The sequence below is a fragment of the Stegostoma tigrinum genome, chromosome 36 (assembly GCF_030684315.1).
Source record: "Stegostoma tigrinum isolate sSteTig4 chromosome 36, sSteTig4.hap1, whole genome shotgun sequence".
Classification (NCBI taxonomy): domain Eukaryota; kingdom Metazoa; phylum Chordata; class Chondrichthyes; order Orectolobiformes; family Stegostomatidae; genus Stegostoma; species Stegostoma tigrinum.
In genome coordinates, this window is record NC_081389.1 from 1,992,113 (window position 1) to 2,016,842 (window position 24,730).

The following is a 24,730-nucleotide window of genomic DNA, read 5'->3' on the forward strand; positions in this document are numbered from 1 at the left end:
TGGGTGGGAGAAGATGGAGAAAGTTGGCAAGATGGCAATGGATAGGGGTTGCAGAGTTTGGGCAGAAACTGAAGGAATGATATGGGTAACAAAAAAGCTGATGTTGGGAGAGATGGGTGGGGACGTGTTTGGAAATGTTGCAAGAAGAGGGGTATAGATGGAAAAAAGCGGCTTGAAATTGCTGAGGATTGTGCTGGAAATGGCTTGCTTGTTTTAATACTTCAATGAACTTTTGATGCAGCATGTTAACTTGCACTGTTTCAATGAACTGTCATGGTTCAGCAAGGACACTCAGAATAGCCTTGTGTGTTGTAAAGATACAAACCTGGAAGGAGAGCATTGCAAAAATGTAGTTTTAATTCATAAAACGCTATTTAAAGATCACAAAAAAAGTTGTCTAATTTAGGCAGATGCATGTTTATATCCAAAGAATTGTCGATGCTGGAAATCAGAAACAAAATCTGAAATTGTTGGAAAAACTCGGCAGCATCTGAGGAGAGAAATTGGAGTTAACATGTCACTTGACCTGAAATGTTCTGAAATAAGGTCACTGAACTTGAAATGTTAACTCTACTTTCTCTCCAGATGCTGCCAGGCCTGAGCTTTTCAAGCAATTTCTGATTTTGTCGCATTTTTAAAATCCATTTGTTATTAGTGTAGTGACATTATTGAGAAAATACAGTACAGGAGCAGTCTGAAAGCTATCTTCCCATTTTATCTACACGATCTAAACCACCGATCATAGCTTTTGCCAAATTTCATAGAATTGAAAATGCAGGAACAGTTAGCCCAGTATTTTAAAGAAAATTTCAAAAGGAAGGATGATTCCACGAGGTCTGAGAGAAAATCTAATAGAAATTTAAAATCAAGGCTGCTCCAGGTTGAAATCTTGAATCTTTTGAGCTGCTATTTGTCTCCTTACTCTAAGGATTCAGCCAGCATTCTCACTGTTAATCTACCTGCCAATCTGCTTTCAAGGAGCTATGAACCTGCGCTGTAAGGTCTCTTTGTTCAACAACACTGCCAAGGACCTTACCATTAAGTGTATAAGTTGTGCCCTGAATTTCCTGACCAAAATGCAGCACCTCACATTTATCTGAATTTAATTCCATCTGCCACTCCTTGGCCCATCAGCTGATCTGATGGGCAACTCTTTCACACAGGGTGGTTCATGTATGGAATGAGCTGTTGGAGGCAGTGGTGGAGGCTGGTAGAACTACAACATTTAAAATGCATCTGGATGGGTATATGAATAGGAAGGGTTTGGAGGAATATTGGCCAAATGTTGGCAAATGGGACCGGATTAATTTAGGATGTCGGAGAGCATGAATGAGTTGTACACAAGGGTCTGTTTCCATGCTGTACATCTCTGTAACTCTGACTTATTCTGTTCGTTTGAATTAAAGATAGTAGGAACGGATTGGATATCAGGAGATCAGTCACTTGCTGCAGAATAGTGTTGAAGATTGCAATCAGACTTTGCATATCCAATTATGGAGGACCAGCGTTTGTGATCCGATTTTGCTGTTTGAAGATTCACATATATGTCATCTTCTATAAAGATCAGGTTTTCTAACACCATCTGTCTTATGTTATTGAAGTGATGGCCTGACTGCTGGCACTCTTCAATAACTTATTATTTTGAGTTGCTGCCCACAGAACCGTGTCTGATATAGTGTAAAAATGACCAGAACAGGTGATCAGAAAGGACTGTAAAAATGGCTTTTTAACAAATGGGATTGTATTTTTTTCTTTTAAAAAAAATCAACAATGGAGCTGGGCATCACCAGCAAGGTTAGCATTTGTTGCCCATCCCTAATTGCCTTGAACCATGTGGCTTGCCAAGCCATTTTTGAGGGCCGTTGAGTGCTGATAATCATGTCCCACTGTTCCACAAGCTGTCTGAAAATATGTCAAATCCTAATGAGATCATCAAAATGATGAATTTGTCCAAATGACTGCTGCTCGGGATGAATGCAGTTCACACCAGTTTTTGTCAGTAACTACAAAATGAACAATTTATTGTAATACACTTAGCTCTAACAAATACTGTGGGGGGTGGGATCTTTCTGAATTATGCATCCTAAACTTTGGCAGTTCAAATATACATGTACAAAGTCACAATTAATGCAGAAAAAGCTGTTTAAAACATTCTCTGGGTGGGAAAAGAATATACGTGGGATAAATAAAACTGAAAATCAGAAGCCCAGATCACAATGTGAACAATTATTTTACTCACAGTCCTTTTGATTTTTGCAATATTGATGTGCTGTTGTCTTGTGGGTGTACTTCAATTCAATGATTGATCAGGTGAACTTAGGTATTTTCTTCCATGAATTATTTCTTGGCGGGTTTCTTGCTTTTCTCTGTCTTCCCAAAGAGAGAGACATGGACACTTTCTCTCTGTAGTCTGTATGCTTCTTGCCCCTCTGCTGGGTAGAACAGTGACAGATGGCATTTAATCCTGCAAAGTGTGAACCAAAGCATTTTGGAAGGATTAATGAGGAAAAAGATTACATGATTATGGTATAACCGTGAGAAGTACTGAGGCAGTAGGCTCAGTGGATACAATCATTAAGACGCATGGAACTTGCTTTTGTTAGCTGAGCAAAGTGTCAATGGGGAACTCTTTGGAACTAGTGATCATTATACTATTAGTTTAAAGTAGTTATGGAAAAGGATGTGTTCCATAAGGGTTTAAAGTTCTTAATTGGAGTAAGGCAAGTATTATGGATATGAAACAAGAACTTCGAGTAGACTGTTAGCAGGTTAAAAAGATGACTGACGAGTGGGAGGCCTTCCAAAGTGTGATAACAGGAGTTCAAAAGAATTACGTTCCTGTTAGTGAAAGGCAAGGTGGTTAAGATTAGGAAACAGTGGATGAATAAAGATTTTGAAGTTCTAGTCAAGAATGAAAAGAATCATTTAATATGGAGAACTGGGATCAATCCTTGAAGAGTATAAAGAGTGTAGCGGCAAAGAGACATGTGAGATAGCCTTGGCAGGTAAGGTTAAAGATAATGCAAAATGTTTATACAAATACATTTAAGGTCAAGACAGCAACTGGAGAGAGAGAGAGGGAGAGAGAGTAGGACCTCTTAAAGAGGAATGAGGTTGTCTTTGTGTTGAACCTTGGGAAGCGAGAGATATTAAATGAATATTTTGCATCAATTTTTTTACTTTTGAGAAACAAATGGTGGCAAGAGAACGCAGTGAAATAAAAATTGATGTTTTGAAAGCAGTTCACATTACAGAAGAGGAAGTGCAGGAGCTCTTAGAAAACATGAAGATAGATAAATCTCCAGGATCTGATCAAGTGTATCCCAAATGTTGTGGGAAGTTCGGCAAGAAATTTCAGGGCTCCTAGCAGAAATATTTGTATCATCTATAAACATGGGTGAAGTACCAGAGGGTAGCTAATGTTGTGCCATTGTTTCAGAAATTCTGTAAGGAGAAGTCAGGAAACTGTAGACCTGTCAGTCTGACATTGGTGGATAAGTTCATTCATAGAATCTGTACAGTGTAGAAACAGGACCTTCAGCCCAACAAGTCCACATCGACCCTTGGAGCATCCCACCCAGTCCGATCTGTCTATAACCCACCTAATCTATACATCCCTGAACACTACGGGCAATTTAGCATGGCCAATCCATCTAGCCTGCACATCTTTGGACTGTGGGAGGAAACCGGAGAAGCTGGAGGGAACCCACGCAGACATGGGGAGAATGTGCAAACTCCACACATGGCCGCCTGAGGGTGGAATTGAACCCGGGTCCCTGGTGCTGTGAGGCAGCAGTGCTAGCCACCGTGCCGTCAAAGTTGTTGGAGGTGGTTCTGAAAGATAGGATTTACATGCATTTAGAGGGGCAAAGATTGATCAGAGTCAGAATTGTTTTAGCTATGGAAAATCATATCTGACAAACTTGATTGAAGTTTTTGAGGAAGTAACCAGAAAGATTGATGAGGGTAGAGCAGTAGACATTGTTTACTTGGACTTTAGTAAAGCCTTTGTCAAGGTTCTGCATGGTAGACTAATTAGTAAAGTTCAATCACATGGGATTCAGGATGAACTTGCCAATTGGATACACATTTGGCTTGATGGTAGGAGACAGATTGGTGGTGAAAGGCTTCTTTTTTCCAACTAAAAGCCTCTGACCAGTGTTCCACAGGGATCGGTACTGGGTCCAATTTTATTGTCATTTATGTAAATGAGTTGGATGGGAATGTAGGAAGCATGGTTAATAAGTTTGTGGTTGACACTAAAATTGGTAGTATGGTGGACAGTGAAGAAGGTTATCTAAGATTGTGAGGAGATCTCGATCAATAAGGTCAATCGGCTGAGGACTGGCAGATGGAGTTTAATTTGGATAAATGTGAGGTATTGCATTTTGGCAGTTCAAAGAAGGAAGGACTTATACAATTAATGGTGGGGCCCTGGCTACTGTTGTAGAACAGAGACCTAGGGGTTCAGGTACATGATCCTTTGAAGTTTGTGTCACAAGTAGACAGGCTGGGTAAAAAAGCATTTAGTCTGCTAGCTTTCATTACTAAATCTTTTAGTATAGGAATTGGGACATCTTGTGGAGGTTGTACAGGATGTTGATGAGGCCTCTCCATTAATAGAAAAGGTTTGTAGAATATGGGCCAAATGCAAACAGATTGGACATGGTTGGCATGGACTCGTTGGGCCAAAGGGTCTGTTTCCATGTATGTCTCTGAGGCATTGAATACAACGCACGTGGAAGTTGTGAAGGAGCCGTATGAAACATTAGTGAGGCCACAACTAGGATACAGTGCATTTCTTGTCACCACACTATCGAACGAATGTTGTTGCACTAGAGAGGATGCAGAGGATATTTACCAGGATGCTGCCTGAACTAGAATTTTTCAGCTACGATATCAGTTAGGCTGGACTTGTTTTGCTCGGAGCAGAGAAAGCTGAGAGAGACATGATTGATAGAGGGATCAATAATCAGATGGCATGGGTTAAATGTAAGATGCAGAAGTTTTAGGATGGATTTAAGGAAAAATTTTCACCCAGAGGACGCTTGTATCTGGAACTCATTGCCTGAAGTAATGGTAGAGGTAGGAACCTTGAATACTTGAATTAATAGGAGCATACAAGTTTCTGAGCTATGTGCTGGAAACTGGAATTAGAATAGATGGGTGCTTGATGACTGGACTGAAGGGCCTCCTTCTATACCAAAAAGCTCTGACTACACTTGGCACCTACAACTTTTTAAACACTTTGCAGTTTATTCAGAAGGCTATTTCCTTCAGTTTCCTTGACTTGAAAGATTCTTGGTGTTGCTCAGTCTTGAATTCTCTTTCTTACTTCCTACAAAAAACAGCATTACACTCAATTTTGGTTTGCAAAACCTTTCTGGAATTCTAAACGTCTATTTCGGGTTATTGTTCCGAAAATGAAACATATGTTATCTCTTACTTAAATCTCGTTGCTGTGCATCTGGTGTTTCATAATATAAGGTAAGCCAGGTAAGTCCGGTTGCTTTCGTTTCCTAATGGATAATAGTGAACCAAATTAGTTTCTGCAACAATTAATTTGGTCACCATAGCTGAGACAACTTTATATTTCATGTATATTAACTTAACTTAAATTCCACTAACTGCCTGGTAAGGGTTGAACTCATGTTACGAGACTATTAGCCTACACTTCTGGATTACTGGTCCAGTGACATTACCGCAACACCATGGTCCTTCCTCCAAGTACTGAACTTGAAAAACATAACAGTTGAAGCAAGCCATTCAGCCCTTTGAGTCTGCTCCACAATCCTAGATCATTTCTGATCTTCTCAATTCCAATTTTCTATGATATCCAGTTATTTCTTAATGTCATTAGTTTCCAGAAATGTATTGATTTTAGACTTAGCATGCTCAGTGGATAAATACCTAAACCTTCTGGGGTAGACAGTTCCAGAGATTGACCACCCTCTGACAAAATTCCTTCTCAGCTCAGTTTAAAAAAAAATGTCCTATTCTGAGACTGTGTCCTGATTTTAGACCCACCAGTTGGGGAAGAATCTAATTTATGTCCACGCTGTTGAACCTTGTAAGAATTTTAAGTTTCAGCGATCGCACCCCTCATTACTGTAAATGTTTAGTGTACAGTCCTAGTCTCACCATGGGACAGTCCTGTCATCCTAAGAAATAGTCGAAAATTAGTCTTGATGTATTAGAAGTACATATATAGTTATGTAAACAGCAGCATGTAAATAATCCCATGATGGATCCCTAATGAGCGTAATGCATGATTTCAAACTAGAAAATGCCAGAAATACTTGGCTGAATCAGCAGCATTTACTAAGCTGATTAACAATGTTCCTTCGCAGATACTCCTTGACATCCTGAGTCTTTTCTCGCATATTTTACCAAAAAATTTTGGTAAAATTCACTGTTCTCAGTATTGGAGTTTCTGTTAATAGTGATTCTTAGAGAACACTTGAAGGGGGTAGTGAGCAAGGGATCCCTGACTAGTGAATGCCATTTAATTGATAGAGAGCATGTGCGATGACCTAGTTTATGCATTCAGCATGGAGAATTGGAAAGGGAATGGTCCCCAGTTCTCATGTTTTTCTACCTTCAAATAGCTGTGTGAAATAGTTAAATACCCTATGATGCTCAATCATTAAAGAAAATAGGCGATTCAGAGAAAAGAAATAGCATCGGAAATAATAGTCACTGAGACTGAGACTTTTATGAATTGCCTGATGAATTTATAAATAGTGTTTAGTGGTAAGAAATGCAGTAGCACAATTGTATAAGCTGCAGCTGTCTTGTGACACATTGGTAGGGACCCTGTCTCTTGACCAGAGTTTCCACCTGTTGTGGAGGTGTGTCATAATCTGTCCACAGATTCATAGTGAATATTGAAAGAACTGCAGTTCATAGTAAACAGAATCAAAATGGATTGTATTGTAAGAATAATTCTAGCTATATGCTTCCGTGCCATGCTAAGTGCTGCCAACATGTCATCACCCTACTTAAGAGATTGAGAGGAGAATTAAAATGATTTTTAGTTTTCCCTGATGACAAATGTTGACAAATTAGAAGAACAGTTAAAAAGAGAATTATGGGGAAGCCATCAGACCTGTTATATCCTGAGGATCTGGAAGTAAGGCTGCACCTTTCAAGTCATTGAATGTTTGGAGCACAGAAAGAGGCCGATCAAGCCCACTCTGACTCAGCCAGTTCTCTGCCTTCTCCATATGCACACACATTTTCCACCTCCATATAATTATCCAATTCTGTTTTGAAAATCTTGGTTGAATCCGTTTCTGCCTTACTGCTAGATGTTGGGCAGTGCATTCCAGATCCTAAGCACATGAAAGAACTTTTCTTCGTGCCATTAATTATTTAGCTAACCAGCTTAAATTGGTGCCCACTAATTGCAATCCTTCCAGTGTGAACAGTTTTCCCTATCCATTCTTCCCAGATTCTCTTCCATTTTGAACATTTGTTGAATTTTGCCTTAGTTTTCAATGAGACAAACAGTCTAGTTTCTCCATCTATCCATGTGACTGAAGCTCCTCATTCCTGGAGCTATTCTTATGAAAGTTTTCTGTGTCCATTCAAGTGGCATCTACTTGGCAGGGCAAGATTCTGGTTGGTCAGTCCATTTGAAGGACAAGTCTTTTGAGATAATTAGTGCTGGCCTTTGTGTAACTGTTATGGTTTGAAGAAAATTGAAAAATAAAATGGCAGAAATGGTATGGGCTAGAATTGGAACCAGGAAGAAGACATTTGAATAAGTATGAAATATTTCTTTTAAAAAAAGGATCATGTGGTTTTTGCACTTAGTAGAATTACATTAAGTAAACTGTACAGAAGGGAAAAAGTAGTGGCAGGTTTACGTGTGTGTCTGTTTGTTGAATTCCATTTTGTGATTGTGGAATCATTAACTAGCCCATTGAATTTTGGAAAGGTACAGGGTTAAAATTAGCATACGGGATTTGTGGTAGGAACTTGAAGAGGACTGGCATTTGAATGGCATGAGAGCTTAGTGTATTGATTCTGTCACTCATTTCCTCTTGTTATAGGTCATGTTTGTCTCTCTCAGTTTAACTTGGAGCAGTTAGTCTTTGGGTGATGCTGCTTCTCTGTAATTTAACTGGGCATTTACTCATCCATCATAGATTCAGATTTTTCAGGCACTGGCAGAGAGCTGTGCCGATTTATTTGTCCCTCACTTCATTGAACTCGTATTATTTAAAAATACAGAAGTTGCTAGGAAAGCTCAGCATGTCTGGCAGCATCTGAGAGGAAAAGAAAAATCAGTGTTAACGTTTCAGGTCCAGTGACCCTTCCTCGGAACGGTTCTGAGGAAGGGTCACCGGACCTGAAACATTAACTCTGATTTTTTATCTTCTCAGATGCTGTCAGACCTGCTGAGCTTTCCCAGCAACTTCTGTTTCAGTTCCTGATTTGCAGCATCTGCAGTTCTTTCAGTTTTTGCTTAGAAATGCCTTTGGTAAGGGTTGTCAGTTGTTTTCTGGCTCAGCCTTTGTGCCAATCTCCAAAGCCAGCCAGGCAAATCTGCTTGAAAGATGTAATTTGCCGTGAGACAGAAGTTTAAGGAAATTTCTGCAGATCATAACTAGCTTTCCATGGCATTGAGACCATTTTTACCCCTGCTGGCTGGGTGCAAATTCAAGTCCCATTGCAGCAGTTTGAGTGTTTAATTGAAGTTGTAGCTTAAGTGTTATGTTCAGCTGCATCCAAAAGATCCACTAGTGCGTATTTGAAAACCAGAACATTACCTGTTAAATTTGCCCATGTGGGATCTAGCTGTGGAAGTTTACTTGCCTCTGTTGCACACTGAACATTAGTGACTGCACTGGCTGGGAAGCCCTTTGAAAGTGTGAAAAACACTGAAAATATATGTCCTATAGGGTGGAGTAAATTGGGTGGGAGGAAACAATGATAGCAAAATTGAACTTTTTACGATTTTAATCCCTTGAATTGCCAAAGTTGCAATAATGCTTCTCATGCTGTGTCATTAATTTTATTGTTGCATTTGCAAGCACCGAAATTGCTAGGAGTATTTGGTCTTGAAGAAGCACTGAAGCTAGCGAGTTTTGAGAAGATTTGTAGCTCAGGTTGAGGTTCTGGATGTGAGTTTGCTCGCTGAGCTGGAAGGTTCGTCGGAGGCTCACTGATGATGTTACCTAGAATGGTGACGAAACGTCTGAAAACTAACCTTCCAGCTCAGCGAGCAAACTCACATCCAAACACTGAAGCCTTTGAACTGCATGGCGTTTCTTACACCACATTTATGTCTGATATAAAACTTATATTTGGAATTTTAAGTCATCAGGATTTGTGCCCTAACTATTCTTGTTACCATATTACCTTGGAGTTACTGAAGTTATATCTTTCTCAGCAGTTACAGCGTGAAGTTTGCAGATTAAAAGGGTGGACTACTAAACTCCTCAAACTGGACACAGCCCTGTCATATAAACCCTGGATGTGAGTTTGCTCGCTGAGCTGGAAGGTTCGTTTTCAGACGTTTCGTCACCATTCTAGGTAACATCACCAGTGAGCCTCCGACGAAGTGCTGGTGTTATGTCCCACTTTCTATAGAAAGTAGAAAGCGGGACATAACACCAGCGCTTCGTCGGAGGCTCACTGGTGATGTTACCTAGAATGGTGACGAAACGTCTGAAAACGAACCTTCCAGCTCAGCGAGCAAACTCACATCCAGAACCTCAACCTGAGCTACAATCTTCTCAAAACTCGCTAAATATAAACCCATTTACAGGATTTTTTAATTAAAACAGTTTAGACTTGAGATGCCCATTTCACTGAAGTGGCTTGAGTTATAATGGGGTTACCAGCATTCCTCTAACACTAAAATGTTAAATTAACCTTTGTTAAGGAGCTAAAATTGCAACTTCGGAGAAATATGTGGTAGTCACACCAAAGGTTTTTTTTCTCACATGAATATTTTCAATTAATTTGACTTAACACTACCCCCAGGGTCTGTGCTCAGTAATGTTGTTCTTACAGTACTTACACTAATTTCCAACTTATCTACTGCACTTTAAAGCTATCTTGCAACTTGCTTGTTGCAGCTGCTTAAAAGTGATATTGACAGCAAACTCTGAAATATCTTCTCTCTTATCTAAGCAGGGCGCTATCCAAAGTAACTTTATTAGAAGTAAAACTCGCAGAATTATTTGGTAAACTTGTCAGTGGAGGATTAATTCTGTAAAAGTTTAAGGTTTTTCTTGCTACAGATTCTCTGCAGTTCCTGAGTTTTACCTGTTAATTGTTATCAGAGCTTCCTATTTTTAAAGTTTGAAAAAAATTGATTTGAAAGTGCTAGTAATATTAAGACATTTTCAATCCACCGATGTATTCCATTGGAATACAAATGAATAACCTTAAACTGCAGCAACTTTTTAATGCAACCTCTTTGTTTTTGCATAATGTGTCCTCAACCATGTCTACTCTGTATTACCCCTCCAGGTTTGACCCATGTTCCTATACCATTTTCATCATGCTTCTCAGTGTTTTGCTGCTGCTGCTTGTTTATTTTCGTATTGACCACTACAATATTTGTTTGTAGCTCACATGCACCTCAACTACAGGTGCATTGATCATTCTTCTTGCGCTAAGCAACAGTGTACCAAATAGCTGCTGCATTTGCTAATTCAGTAGCTGACATATTTTATTTGAAGTACTTTGTTTTCATGAGAAATGATAGGGTTTTAAGTAAATGCATGTCTTTTCTCCCAAGATTCAGCGTGAATTCTGACTATTCTATCGGAGTCAGATTGATGACTTGAACACAGATGTATTTGTTGTTTAATTTGAGCTTGTTTTGCTTCATGAAAACCTCTGTAGCTGGGTTTGCATCCCTGTGCCATCTGTCAAAGATATTGGTTGCTGCGCCATGCAATAGTCTATTTGAGTTCACAAGAACTAGTGTTGTATATATTCTTGTAGGCTCAGCAGGAGAGCACAACTTGCAACCCTTGCTGTTTGGAGTGGATTGCTATATGTTTTACTAAAGTATTATGAGCAGTTTTGGTCCCTTTATTTCAGGAAATATGTTATTTCATTGGAGGCAGTTCAGAGAAGAGTTGACAGTCTTTGAACTCATTATCACTGGGGGCTGTTTGGCAGAATCCTTGTTTGTGTTTAAGGCTGAGGTAGATTCTTGATCAGTAGGAGAATCAAGAGTTGTGGTGAAAGGGCAGAAAAGTGGACGTGGGGATTCCTTGATTCAACTGACTCTTTTGAATAGCAGAGCAGGTATGGGAGACCAAACAACCTAATCCTGTTCCTATTTCTTGCGGTCTGATGGATACACTGTTGCTGTGTAATGATCAACACGTGATACAAGGACAGTGGAGGCTGAGCAATCCAACTGGGTATTGACCCAAGCTCAACATAAATCATCCAAACCTCTAAGAAGCTAATCATCTTGTGAGATAGTAATTCTGTAGGGACCCTTTGACAGGGAACCTTCTACTAAGTTACCAGCACTGTTAGTGGTGATATTACTGAAACAGTTTGGGTTTTTCACTTATTTAGGTTTTGGGCATCTGATCATGCAGTGATAGGATTCCTAGTTGTTGCCTAAATAAGAGTAAGAAGCTATCTGCAAATTAACCCAATTTCATTTCCAGGCCCAACTGTAATGGTAGATGGATAGCCATCTGCATTTGCACTGTTAAGACTGAAGTCTGACCCACTGAAATTGTCGCAGTCACCTTGTTGTAGTGGAGCAACAAATCCAGGAGAATTTCCAAGGATACCAGAGATCACTGAATGGAAATTTTTAGCTCATTGGACAAGATCACAATATGGTATACTAAATTCTCATCTTTAGAATCTCAATTGTTTCAGCAAGCATGACAGCTCGCATGGATTTCTTGATGACAAATTATGTTGAACTTGCTGAATACTTCTAAGATGTAAAAAGCATTTAATTCAATGCCACACAATATAGAACATAGAACAGTACAGCATAGAACAGGCCCTTCAGCCCACGATGTTGTGCCGACCATTGATCCTCATGTATGCACTCTCAAATTTCTGTGACCATATGCATGTCCAGCAGTCTCTTAAATGACCCCAATGACCTTGCTTCCACAACTGCTGCTGGCAGCGCATTCCATGCTCTCTCAACTCTGTGTAAAGAACCCGCCTCTGACATCCCCTCTATACTTTCCTCCAACCAGCTTAAAACTATGATCCCTCGTGTTAGCCTCTTCTACCCTGGGAAATAGTCTCTGGCTATTAACTCTTTCTATGCCTCTCATTATCTTGTATACCTCAATTAGGTCCCCTCTCCTCCTCCTCCTTTTCTCCAATGAAAAAAGTCCGAGCTCAGTCAACCTCTCTTCATAAGATAAGCCCTCCAGTCCAGGCAGCATCCTGGTTAAACCCCCTCTGAACCTCTCCAAAGCATCCACATCTTTCCTATAATAGGGCGACCAGAACTGGACGCAGTATTCCAAGTGCGGTCTAACCAAAGTTTTATAGAGCTGCAACAAGATCTCACGACTCTTAAACTCAGTCCCCCTGTTAATGAAAGCCAAAACACCATATGCTTTCTTAACAACCCTGTCCACTTGGGTGGCCATTTTAAGGGATCTATGTATCTGCACACCAAGATCCCTCTGTTCCTCCACACTGCCAAGAATCCTATCCTTAATCCTGTACTCAGCTTTCAAATTCGACCTTCCAAAATGCATCACCTCGCATTTATCCAGGTTGAACTCCATCTGCCACCTCTCAGCCCATCTCTGCATCCTGTCAATGTCCCGCTGCAGCCTACAACAGCCCTCTATACTGTCAACGACACCTCCAACATTTGTGCCGTCTGCAAACTTGCTGACCCATCCTTCAATCCCCTCATCCAGGTCATTAATAAAAATTACAAACGGTAGAGGCCCAAGGACAGAGCCCTGTGGAACACCACTCACCACTGACTTCCAGGCAGAATATTTTCCTTCTACTACCACTCGCTACCTTCTGTTGGCCAGCCAATTCTGTATCCAGACAGCTAAGTTCCCCTGTATCCTATTCCTCCTGACCTTCTGAATGAGCCTACCATGGGGAACCTTATCAAATGCCTTACTGAAGTCCATATACACCACATCCACAGCTCGACCCTCATCAACTTTTCTAGTCACATCCTCAAAGAACTCGATAAGGTTTGTGAGGCATGACCTGCCCCCCTCAAAGCCGTGTTGACTGCATTTGATCAAGCCATGCTCTTCCAGATGGTCATAAATCCTATCCCTCAGAATCCTTTCTAACACCTTGCAGACGACAGACGTGAGACTTACTGGTCTGTAATTGCCGGGGATTTCCCTATTTCCTTTCTTGAAGAGAGGAATTACATTTGCCTCTCTCCAGTCCTCAGCTGCGACTCCAGTGGAGAGCGAGGATGCAAAGATCCTCGCAAGTGGCGAAGCAATTGCATTTCTCGCTTCCCAAAGCAGCTGAGGACAAATCTGGTCCAGGCCTGGCGACTTGTCAATCTTAATGTTTGACAAAATTTTCAGCACATCAGCTTCCTCTATCTCTATCCATTCCAGCATGCACACCTGCTCTTCCAAGGTTTCATTCACTACAAAGTTGGTTTCTTTCGTAAAGACAGAAGCAAAAAACTCATTTAGGGCTTCCCTTACCTCCTCAGACTCCACACACAAGTTCCCTATGCTATCCCTGATCGGCCCTACTCTTTCTTTGACCATTCTCTTATTCCTCACATAAGTGTAAAATGCCTTTGTGTTTTCCCTAATTCGTTCTGCCAAGCCTTTCTCGTGCCCCCTCCTGGCTCTCCTCAGACCATTTTTGAGCTCCTTCCTTGCCTGCGTGTAATCCTGTCTAGCTGAACTCGACCCTAGCTTCCACCACCTTATGTAAGCTACCTTCTTCCTTTTCACAAGAAGCTCCACCGTTCTCGTCATCCAAGGTTCCTTTATCTTACCCCTTCTTGCCTGTCTCAGAGGGACATATTTACTCATCACTCGCAACAACTGTTCCTTAAACAGTCTCCACATGTCTATAGTGCCCTTACCATGGAACAATTGCTCCCAGTCCGTGCTTCCTAACTCATGTCTAATCATATAAATGTAAGAAAAGTTGTGGCTCTGAAAATTAAAAGGGCCGTAGCAAAATTGGTTGAGTAGTGGAAAACAAAGTAATGTTCAACACAATTTTTTTGGGCTGGAAAAGTTTGGAGTCTGGAGTTCCCCAGAGGTTGGCATTGAAACCCTTCCTTTTCCTGGATCTTAGAGCGCAGGTGATAATTTCAAAGTTTACAAATGATAAAACTTGGAAGAATTATAAGATGTGAAAAAGATAATAAAGGACTTCAAATTCACATTGACATGTTCGAGAAGTGGGCAGATAGTGGCAATTGAAATTCAATGCAGGTAAGTATGCGGTGATACATTTTCAAAATATTGTGGAGACTGTATAATATAAAGGCACTGTTCTCAATGATATACAAGAGTCGAGAGATCTGGGTATATAAATGCAGGACTCATTAAAGGTGGCAGAACTGGTGGAGAGCATAGTTAATAAAATAAGGAATTAATAGTTAGTTAATAAGAATGTGGACACGTTGAACAGAGTGCATAAGAGGATTACGAGAATGGTTCTAGGGATGAAGGTAGATTGGAGAAGTTTGAACTGCTTTCCTTAGAGCAGAAAGCCAAGAGGTGATGTTCATGTGTTTTCAAAATCATGAGAGGTCTGGATAGAACAGACAGGGAAATACTGTTTCTGCTCATAAGGTTCAAGAACAAAAGGTACAGACTTAAAATGAGTTGCAAAAGAAGTAAATGGGGAAAAAAAACTCCCTCTTTGTGGATGGTTCAGGCCTACAACATGCAACGTGGGCGTTTGTTGGAGACATGTTCTATGAGGCATTCAGGAAATCAAGAGATGATTACTTACATAGATTGCACTTTGACAAGTGGTGTCATTGTGTTGTTCGGCCTCCATCAACTAGCAAACTGGAATTTCTACAACTTGTTCAGTTCTGTTTCAATGTGATAAGGTCACATCTGGGCATCCTGCTTCATATCTGATTGTCTGTGTATTCAGGTTTGGAATCAGTCTTGTTCTTAAACAACAAGTTTTGTGTTTGGGTGTGTAACCAACCATGGTAAAGAGAAACTTGGTATTGAATTCTAAACTTTGATCCCTTGTTGAAATACCAGAGATATTCATTCTGTTGGATCACTGTGGTTTCATTCTCAGCTGCAGAGTTACCCTTCCCTAAAATAGTCTTCGTTCATTCATATAATTTTGACATCGCTGACTAGGCCAATATTTATTGCCAGTCCCTAATTGCCGCTTTCGTGAATTGTTGCAGTACCTGTGGTGCAGGTGCACCCACAATTCTGTTAGGGATGTCTGGGATTTTGATCCTGCTACACTAAGGTAATGAAGATGTTTTTCCAAGCCAGGATTGAGTGTGGTTTCAAGGTTAACCCCACCACACATTGTGTATCCGATCTTTGTCTGTACTCTTCACCTCTGCTCTGATCTACTAAATGGTTATTTTTATTCTTTCCTGGATTATGAGTGTCATGGCAACTTTTGTGTCCATCTTTGATTACCCTGGAGAATGTGGTGGCGAGCTGCTACCTTGTTTTGTAAAGCCCAGGACTGCTGATGTTTTGTCAACCCTTTAACTTCACTTGAGTTAATATTTGATCAGAGAAAGCAAATGACTTAATGTTTTTAAAGATCAGTAGATTGTTTTTCAACATTGTTTATATAACTTTAAATTGAGGGGTGATAGATATAGGACAGAAGTCAGAGATGGGTTCTTTACTCAGTAGTAAGGGCATGGAATGCCCTGCCTGCAACAGTAGTAGACTCGCCAAGCTTAAGGGCATTTAAATGTCATTGGATAAACATATGGATGTTAATGGAATAGTGTAAGTTAGATGGGCTTCAGATTGGTTTCACTGGTCGGCGCAACATCGAGGGCTGAAGGGCCTGTACCGCGCTATTATTATCTATGTTATATCCACAGCTATAACGTATGCTAACATTTCTTTCTTTAATTTTAGAACATCCCTTCCATTACTTAATTGAGCCTCTAACTTCAGATCGTCCAGACAAGAAATACTTCAATGTTCTTAAACTTAATGATCCAAGATATGGTAAGATATTTGCAATGTATTTTGATGGAAATTCCTCATTTGATGGGATGGAGAATAAGGCAAGATTGTACACTTGTGGATTATCTGGTCCTCTGTTTATTTTCCCTTTCTGCTGTCCTTTATTCCAGTATAGTGTTCTATTTGATATCTGTGCATCAGCACTGACTGACATGAAGGTTTGTTGGATGTAGTTGTAAATCTCTCTACTAATTGTTATTATATGGAGGCCTGATTCTCCCATCGCAGCTTATATTCATCAGTCACATAACAAACTCCTGAAAGCAAGGTCTGTCAGTGAGCTTTTTGGTGTAATGCCAAGTCGTTCAAGTTACTCAGCTCCCAAGATTCATCTACAGTTTGTTGAGTTGGCAGTGTGTCCTAGTTTACTGAGAGGCCCCATTACTAGCAAAGGGTCCATTTGCTCTGAGTTCCAGTTGACAGGAACACATAAGGGACAAACAAGAGGGATTTGAGGTAGAGAGAGATAATGGGAACTGCAGATGCTGGAGAATTCCAAGATAATAAAATGTGAGGCTGGATGAACACAGCAGGCCAAGCAGCATCTCAGGAGCACAAAAGCTGACGTTTCGGGCCTAGACCCTTCATCAGAGAGGTAGATTCAGAGAGGGGGATTTGAGGTAGAATTTGTTTTGCAACGTCACAATGACCTGGAAATCATTGTTTATGAAGGAGATAGAAGCAGAGGGAATCAATTATTTCAAAATGGAAATAATTAGCTATTTTGGTGGGTGGTAATAAACTTGCAGGGCTTCAGGGACCGATTGAGGGAAATGGGCCATGTTGTCACCATGGGTGCAGTTTTGACTCTTAAGGTTTTGTCTGTTGATCCAAAAGCCAGCTCATAGTATGGTTAATAGGATGAGTCATCACAGGCTTATAGATGTTGAAGCTTAGCGGCCCATGAATCACTGCTTTCGTGAGAAAAGTCTGGGGAGAGTAGACATTTTATTTTGAGCTGTTGGTTAAGTGGCATTGTTCCTCACTGCCCTAGTGAGCTGCTGTCTACCTTGTTTAAAGCAGGAGTAACTGAAATAATGTCCCTCAAGGCAATGAACAATGAAGAGAAAAGTTGAACAAAGAAATAATTAATGACTTCATCCTACATAGTTCATCCGTCGCTGTTGAAGATTAATGTAAAATGACTAGTTCTCAGTTTTGAAGAGGAGTTATACTGGACTTGAAACATCAACTATGGTTTTTGTCTCCATGGTACCAGACCACCTGCATTTCTCCATTCTGTTTGTTTCAGATTTCCAAAATCCATAGTATTTTGCTTTTATATGGTTGAGTGCAAGACTGAAGAAGTGTTTTTTGGATGGAATCGATCCTTTTAAAAGTGCTTTCACATTAAACACTCCACATTGATGGAAATGATTGATTGCAACGTTAAGTTGTTCCTTTCTTTCTTCTAACAGTGAGGTTGCCTTTCTCTATCCGTGTGCTACTGGAGGCTGCTGTTCGAAATTGTGATGGGCTCCATATAAAAAAAGAAGATGCTCTGACTATTCTTGATTGGAAAAAACAGCAAAACCAGACTGATATTCCTTTCTGGCCAGCCCGGGTCCTCCTCCAAGATTTCACGTGAGTCGGGCAACTGTTCTGGGTAGAAAGTTGTGATTTGTGTTCAGTTCCCACTTACATTTTCCCTCCAAGTACAGACCAAAAAACCTATCTGATTTGAGTAATCTGGTCTTCGGTCATAGATAAAAACTTTTTGGAAGTGAAGACAATTTAAAAGCCTTTTCATATCAAATTTTCTCTGCAGGCGTGTACATATGCAATTTGTTTCTCATTACTGCGAGATTCTTTACCCCTCTAAGTTTCATTTTAGGTAGGAACAGCCTATGTAAACGCGCTATGTTGTAATAAAAACCTCCAGCCAATGTGTCCCTGCTGTGTCTCCAACTCTCAAAGCTGTGCTGCAAAGAATTTTCAAGCTGTCTAGCCTGCTGTAATTTCCCTAAATGGTCTTTTATCTGGTAGAAAATTGCATCTTTTCAACCTTTTTTTTGCATTTAGATTTGCTTCCAGTGTCATATACTTAAAAATCAAAAGAACTGTGGATGTTGTAAATCGAACAAAAATAGAAATTGCTGGAAAAGCTCAGCAGATCTTGCAGTATTAATGGAGAGAAATCAGAGTTAATGTTTTGGGTCAGGTAACCCTTCCTCAACTGATGGTAGGAAAATGTTAATTTATATGCAGAAGATAGGGTTGGGGGAGGGGGAAAGCTCATTTCAACACACCACCCTGTTCTCTGGACAACTTTTCTATATCAGAGATGACATTTTTCCAGACCCCACCAGTTCTGAGGCACGGTCACCGGACCCAAAACATTAACTCTGTTTTTGTCTTCACAGATGTTGCTAGACCTGCTGAGCTTTTCCAGCAAGTTTGCTTTTGTTCCTGATTTACAGCATCCATGGTTTTTTTGGTTTTTATCTCTGTTTCAGACTTGTTGCAGAACTTCAGGGAAGCTCAGTGTAAGCTGGAAGAACAGCGCCTCATTTTCTACTTCGGGACCCTGCAGTCTTCCAGACTCTCCATTAACACTTTTTCACCCTCCTTGTTAGATCAATATTCACTCCTTTGTCTATCTAGCTGCTGTTCTCTCTCTTTGGGCTTTATCCCTACCGATCGATTACTTCTTATGCCATACCCCAGTCTATTATCTGCGTATAAACCAATATTTTCCTAGCTACCATCAGTTCTGAGAAAGGTTCACTGGACCCGAAATGTTATCTGTGAATTTCCTCCACAAATGCTACTGGATCTGCTGAGCTTTTCCAGCAATTTCTATTTTTGTCATGCACTTATGTGGGTATCTGAAGACCATACTGGGTGTGCTGTGATTTTCGTCTCCCTTGCAACGATTCTGAATGGACAGTGATCCAGAAGCCCGTGCTGATGCTCTGGGATCATTGGTTCAAATCCCACCGTAGGAGCTACTAGAATTAATTTCCACTCCTAAAATCTGGAATGGAAAGCTTAGTCTTAAATGACAGTGACCCAGTGGGTGTACTAATATCCTTTAGGAAAGGAAATCTACCTGATTTGGCTTATGTGTGATGCCAGACCCACAGCAGTGAGGTTGATTCTACCTGCCCTTTGAAATGGACATGGCAAGCTACTCAGTTCAAGGGCAATTAGGGATGGGAAACAAATGTGATGGTGGCATTAACACATCTGTGAAAGATTAAAACTGAGCCACCAAGACAGATGACTGGTACCCACAGTTCAGATTAACATTTCGTTTTGTATAATTGAAAATTAGCGGCCATATTTACCAGTACATTGCTCCTTATTTTGCCGAAGCATATTCAATTCTTTTTTAACAAGTACACAACTTTTAATCTTGATTCTTAGCCTCAAAGCTCTGCTGTAGTTTCATTTATCTCTGTTCCAGCTGTGCTTTGCTTCCCCTCCCTCCTCCCAGCTACTCCTGATGTAATCTTTTCTTTACACCCATCTTGTGAAGGACCAATTTGGGTGTTGCAACTTGGAAAACCTGCAGTCACTTTCTGCATAGAAAGCTTTCACAGACATCTTGTGCTGCTGATGAGATAACCTATTCCAGGTATCAGTTGATGATTAAATATTGAATTAAATTAAGTTTATTACCACGCACTGAAATGAGTGCATTGAAAAGTTTACAAGTCACCACTTATAGAGCCACTTGGATGCAAAGATACTATGGTACAGAATCTTGGTACAAAGCAGAAAAATAAAGAAAACAAAGTTAAAAGGTTAAACAGTACAACAGAAAAAAAAACAAAGAAACATAACCCTGAGTGGCGGAGTGTAAGCCCAGCCTGGCTAGGTGCTTAGGGACTATGGCGTTGAACTGTTAAGAGTTTACTTGTTTTTCTATGTTTCACTAAGAAAGACTGTAATGTTTAATCTTTTAACTTTGTTTTCTTTGTTTTTTCTGCTTTGTACCAAGATTCTATACCTAGGTATCTTTGTACCAGTGATGACACTGTAAGTGGCAATTTGTAAACTTCTCACGGTGCTCATAATTTGAGTACATGTGAAAATAAACTTAACAATTCAATTCAACGTGTTGTGACTGCCAAGATGTCTTCCACCTGCATGTGCCTAAATGGTGCTGGTGATGTCAGGCAAAATGATCTCTCTGTAGATAACAAGAGCTGCATATGCTGGAGTCACAGATAACAAAGTATGAAGGTGGAGGAACACAGCAAGCCCTGGCAATATCAGAGAACAGGAAAGCTGACATTTCGGGTGGGGACCCTCAACTGCCTGGCCTGCTGTGATCCTCCAGCTCCACACTTTGGAATCCATGATCTCTCTGGAAGTGTTTTGACATCTCTGCAGCAGCAGACCTACTGTCTACTGCGCGCATTTCCTTTGTCATTTAGTCGGCTTTGCTTTCGAGGGCAGCAGTATGAAGTGACACAGCTTTAAATAGATTTAGCCTATTTGCACCAATTCCTTCCATAGATTGTAGTTGCTCCTTTCACTTTCACTTCCAAAAGAATAACTGATTAAAGTCACTTTGCTTTACCTAGGGAGCCAACACTCTTTACTCTGTATCAGACTTAGGCTGCAGGCAGGTTCCAGTATTGCTGTTCAACATGCAGTTCAGTTGACTGAGTATATTTTACTGAGGGCCAGTACTCAGGAGTTTGCCTGGGACCTGCAGCATGATTATGCGCGCAGTGCTACTATGGTTCTAGGCAACTGCCGTTTTATTGGCTGCCACATAACTAACCTGTGCTTGTAGGCTTGTGCAGTCATTCACAGCACCTAGTGGTGGAATCAATAAGCAATGCAGTCTCATATAATTTCCTCCTTCCAAATGCAGGAGGTTAGATAATGTCTCTGATTGTCTGTTCTATTTATTTCAGTGGGATTCCTGCAGTGGTGGATTTTGCAGCCATGAGGGAAGCAGTGAAGAAACATGGAGGAGACCCTAGCAAAGTCAATCCAGTCTGTCCAACTGATCTGATTGTTGACCATTCAATACAGATTGATTTTAGTAAAAGGCAAGGAAATGAAATGTGACTAAAATTTGCTTGGAATTTTACATTGTTGAACTGCATCAGTTTTTGCAACCACAATTTGTATGTACATTTAGCAGTCTCTATAATGCTTTAACGTAGTAAGGCATTCCATTGCATTTCTCTGAAGCATTATCAGGCAAAAATTGACAAGAGACATGAAGCTAGATAACAAAAATTTCTACAAGTTTTAATGTTTATTTTCAAGAGATGAAGAGGTTTAGGGAGTGACTTCCAGAGCTTAGGGTTTGGCAGCTGAATGCTCTGCCACTGATGGTGAACACTTAAATTCAGGATAATCAAACTCAACCCATGTAGATATATTGGAGGGGTTTTGGGACTGGAGATTACAAGGGCACTGAGGGCCTTTGACATGGAAGGCTTTGTAAATAGAAATGAAAATTCTAAAATGAAGTTTTTGCTTATGAGCCAGTGATAGTGCGTGAGCATTAAGGTCATAGGTGAACAGGACTCGCTGCGAGTTAGAACATGACAAACAAAATTTAGGATTATCTTGCATTGACAGATGGTAGAATTAGGGAGGCTGGCAAGGAGTCTGCTGGAATACTCAAGTGTAAAGGTAACAGCGTAGGGAAAGTTTTATCAGACTAAAGAGCGGAGTTTGCTGTTATAGAAATTGAAAACGTCAGTCTTGGTGGTGGGCGGCTAAGCAGCTTATCTTGGCTCAAATTTGTTGCTATGTAGGGAGAAAGGGACAAAGATAGGTGACCCAGATGCAATGAGCCCACTAACCGTTCATCAGTGTTGCAAGATTTTCCAGTCTATTCTACGGAAGAATAGGTTTTCAAAATGAGATCTTTGAGGAAATCCAAAGAGTCATCAAATTTTAAACTTGTCTTAATACTTTCTTACTCATTAGCATAATATTTCTGTTATTTAGGATGTGCAGAGAGACCATAGGGCCTGTACTGATTGCATTTATTTAACATTGTATTTGATGTGGTAATGTCAGAAAATAGAATCCTTGTAAATCCATTAGATTGTGTAGAATGGCCATAGGCCACTCTGTCATGTCAGTATGGGGTCTTTGCAAGATCTATCCAATGGCCCCACTCCCTGGCTCTTTCCTTGAAAATTTGCAATATCTCATTTTCAACATAGAAGCATCAGTATACTTTGCACACTTTTTTGAATCTTTTTGTAGACAAACCTGAAACCTATAAACTTCTGGGGTAATGTTATATGTACTTATCTGTTTGGTAAAATAGTTTGTAAATTTAAACCAATATGTAAAGGAAGTTTTCTTTTACTGTCCAAGGTTGAGAGAGAAGCCGTTTTATCATTGACGGGGTTGTGGGAGACATGCAGGAAAACGGAGTTTGGGCAACAGTCAGATCACCCATAATCTTATTGAAGGGTAGCTCAGTCTCATGGAGCCAAATCACCCACTTGTGCTGATGTTCTTATAAAATGGATTAGTTAAAGAGCATTTTGCAAATTCAGCTCTTATAATTTTTGTTTTGTAAATGAGCCACTTAATCCGCAAGGCCTGTAATTGTACTTTTTTTTTTGGTTAGTGCCATTCAAAACGCTCCAAATCCAGGGGGTGGCGATGGCTCTGGAGCAGTGCCTAGAGTTTCCAGCAGCAAGCTGCCAATGAAAAGCTCGCCTTGCCAACGTTCCATCAGCTGTTTGAGTTCATGCCACAGTGAAGCGAGCTCCCCTTCCTCAAAACAACGCGCCACAGAGATAGAGAACACACCTCTGCTTTGTCCTTTTCACCTGCAACCTGTAGCTGGGTAAGACTGCTCACTGCTGTTTAATATTTTGCAATGGAAAACTGAAAAGTCACCGTCTTCTGAAGTTAGTCACATCTTCAAGATTACAGTCTCACCTGGTGTGTTCTGTTTGTCATGGCTGAGTCGAAGTGATGTCAAAGACAGGCAGAAGTGTTTCTTGCTTGTTGCCCGTCATTAAATGCAAACAGCAGTATATCATTGTGGTTTGTCTGTGGTTTAAAAATCAAATTTAAAATCATTGCTATTACTCATTGACTTTTTAAAAATTTTCTCTAGACCAGAAACTTTGATAAAGAACCAAGAAATGGAATTCAGCAGAAATAAGGAGCGGCTGCAATTTTTTAAGGTGCATATATCTATTAAAATATAGTATTTCAGGGTTACTTTCTATAATGAAGTCATTTGTCCATTCTTAGAATGGAAACTGTAGGTAGGTTTGACAGAATGAGTACACACTTCTCGTGGACACTGTGGGACTATTTGTTCTCAAGTTTGTAGTTTTCATTACAAAACCGTACTTTCTTAATTATAATGAAAATCTAAAACTAAAGTTGGAGAAATGACAACTCAGTTATGTCTGTGTACTCTGCTCTGGTCTAAATATTTCTAAGTCTTTAATCTCAAAGTAAACCCTGTTGTCACGCTGTGGGCTATGTAGCAGAGAGCCACAGATCATGAAAATTTTCTTTGACTGAAAGTTGTTTATGCCAGTGCTTCCCAAGTGTTTTTTCTCCAATTGACTCCAATTTGATGCTGGGAAATTGTGGGTACATCTCAGCTGAGAACCGAGAGAGTGGTGCTACGGTTGTTATAACTGCCAAAGTTCTGTTGCAACCTCAAGAGCTTGTGACCCCAGAATTTCAACTAGGGGCTCCATATGGGAAGCTCTCACTTTGCAGACATAATTAGTGTATCATTTGATGCAAATTGAAATCTGTTTCAAATGATAACTTGCAGAAAACCAACCTGTTTCTAAAATAACACGGTATTTTTTTTCTGAAGGGAAGAGATAGGTGTCCACGGAGGATGGACAGGTCAAGGGGGCGGGATGAGGTTGGTAGGTAAGACATGGGGGTGGGGATAGGTCAGAGGAAGGACAGCTCGTCCCCGCCTCCCTACCCTGTCCTTCCTCCCACCTATCCCCTCCTACCGTAAGCCCCACCCCCATCTCCTACTTACTAGTCTCATCCCACCCCCTTGACCTGTCTGTCCTCCCTGGACTGACCTTTTCATCCCTACCTCTGCACCTACACTCATCTTTACTGATTCCATCCCTGTCTCTTTGACCTGTCTGTCTCCTCTCCACCTATTTTCTCCTCTGTCCATCTTCTTTCTGCCTCCCCTTCTCTCCCTATTTATTTCAGAACCCCGTTCCCCTCCCCCATTTCTGAAGAAGGGTCTAGGCCCAAAATGTCAGCCTTCCTGCTCCTCTGATGTTGCTTGGCCTGCCGTGTTCATCCAGCTCTACACCTTGTTATCTCAGATTCTCCAGCATCTGCAGTTCCTACTGCCTCTGGACTATTTTCTAAATGGGGAGAAAATTCAGAAGTCTGAAGTGCAAAGAGACTTGGGAGTTTTAGTCCAGGATTCTCTCAAGGTAAACTTGCAGGTTGAGCCAGTAGTCAGGAAGGCAAATACAACGTTTTCTTGAGAGGACTTGAATATAAAAACAGGGATGTACTACTGAGGCTTTATAAGGTTCTAGTCAGGCCACATTTGGAGTATTGTGTGCAGTTTTGGGTCTCATAATTTAGGAAGGATG

At 40.5% G+C, this 24,730-nt stretch overlaps 1 protein-coding gene across 1 annotated transcript in view; it reads left to right on the forward strand.

Annotated features, from left to right (window-relative positions):
- Positions 1-24,730, forward strand: part of ireb2 (iron-responsive element binding protein 2) — a 77,495-nt gene that overhangs the window by 708 nt on the left and 52,057 nt on the right. The window contains exons 2-6 of the mRNA XM_059640118.1: positions 16,071-16,163; positions 17,600-17,765; positions 21,056-21,193; positions 22,747-22,968; positions 23,245-23,314. Coding sequence (XP_059496101.1) covers positions 16,071-16,163; positions 17,600-17,765; positions 21,056-21,193; positions 22,747-22,968; positions 23,245-23,314 — 689 coding nt within the window. The remainder of the gene's footprint in view (positions 1-16,070; positions 16,164-17,599; positions 17,766-21,055; positions 21,194-22,746; positions 22,969-23,244; positions 23,315-24,730) is intronic.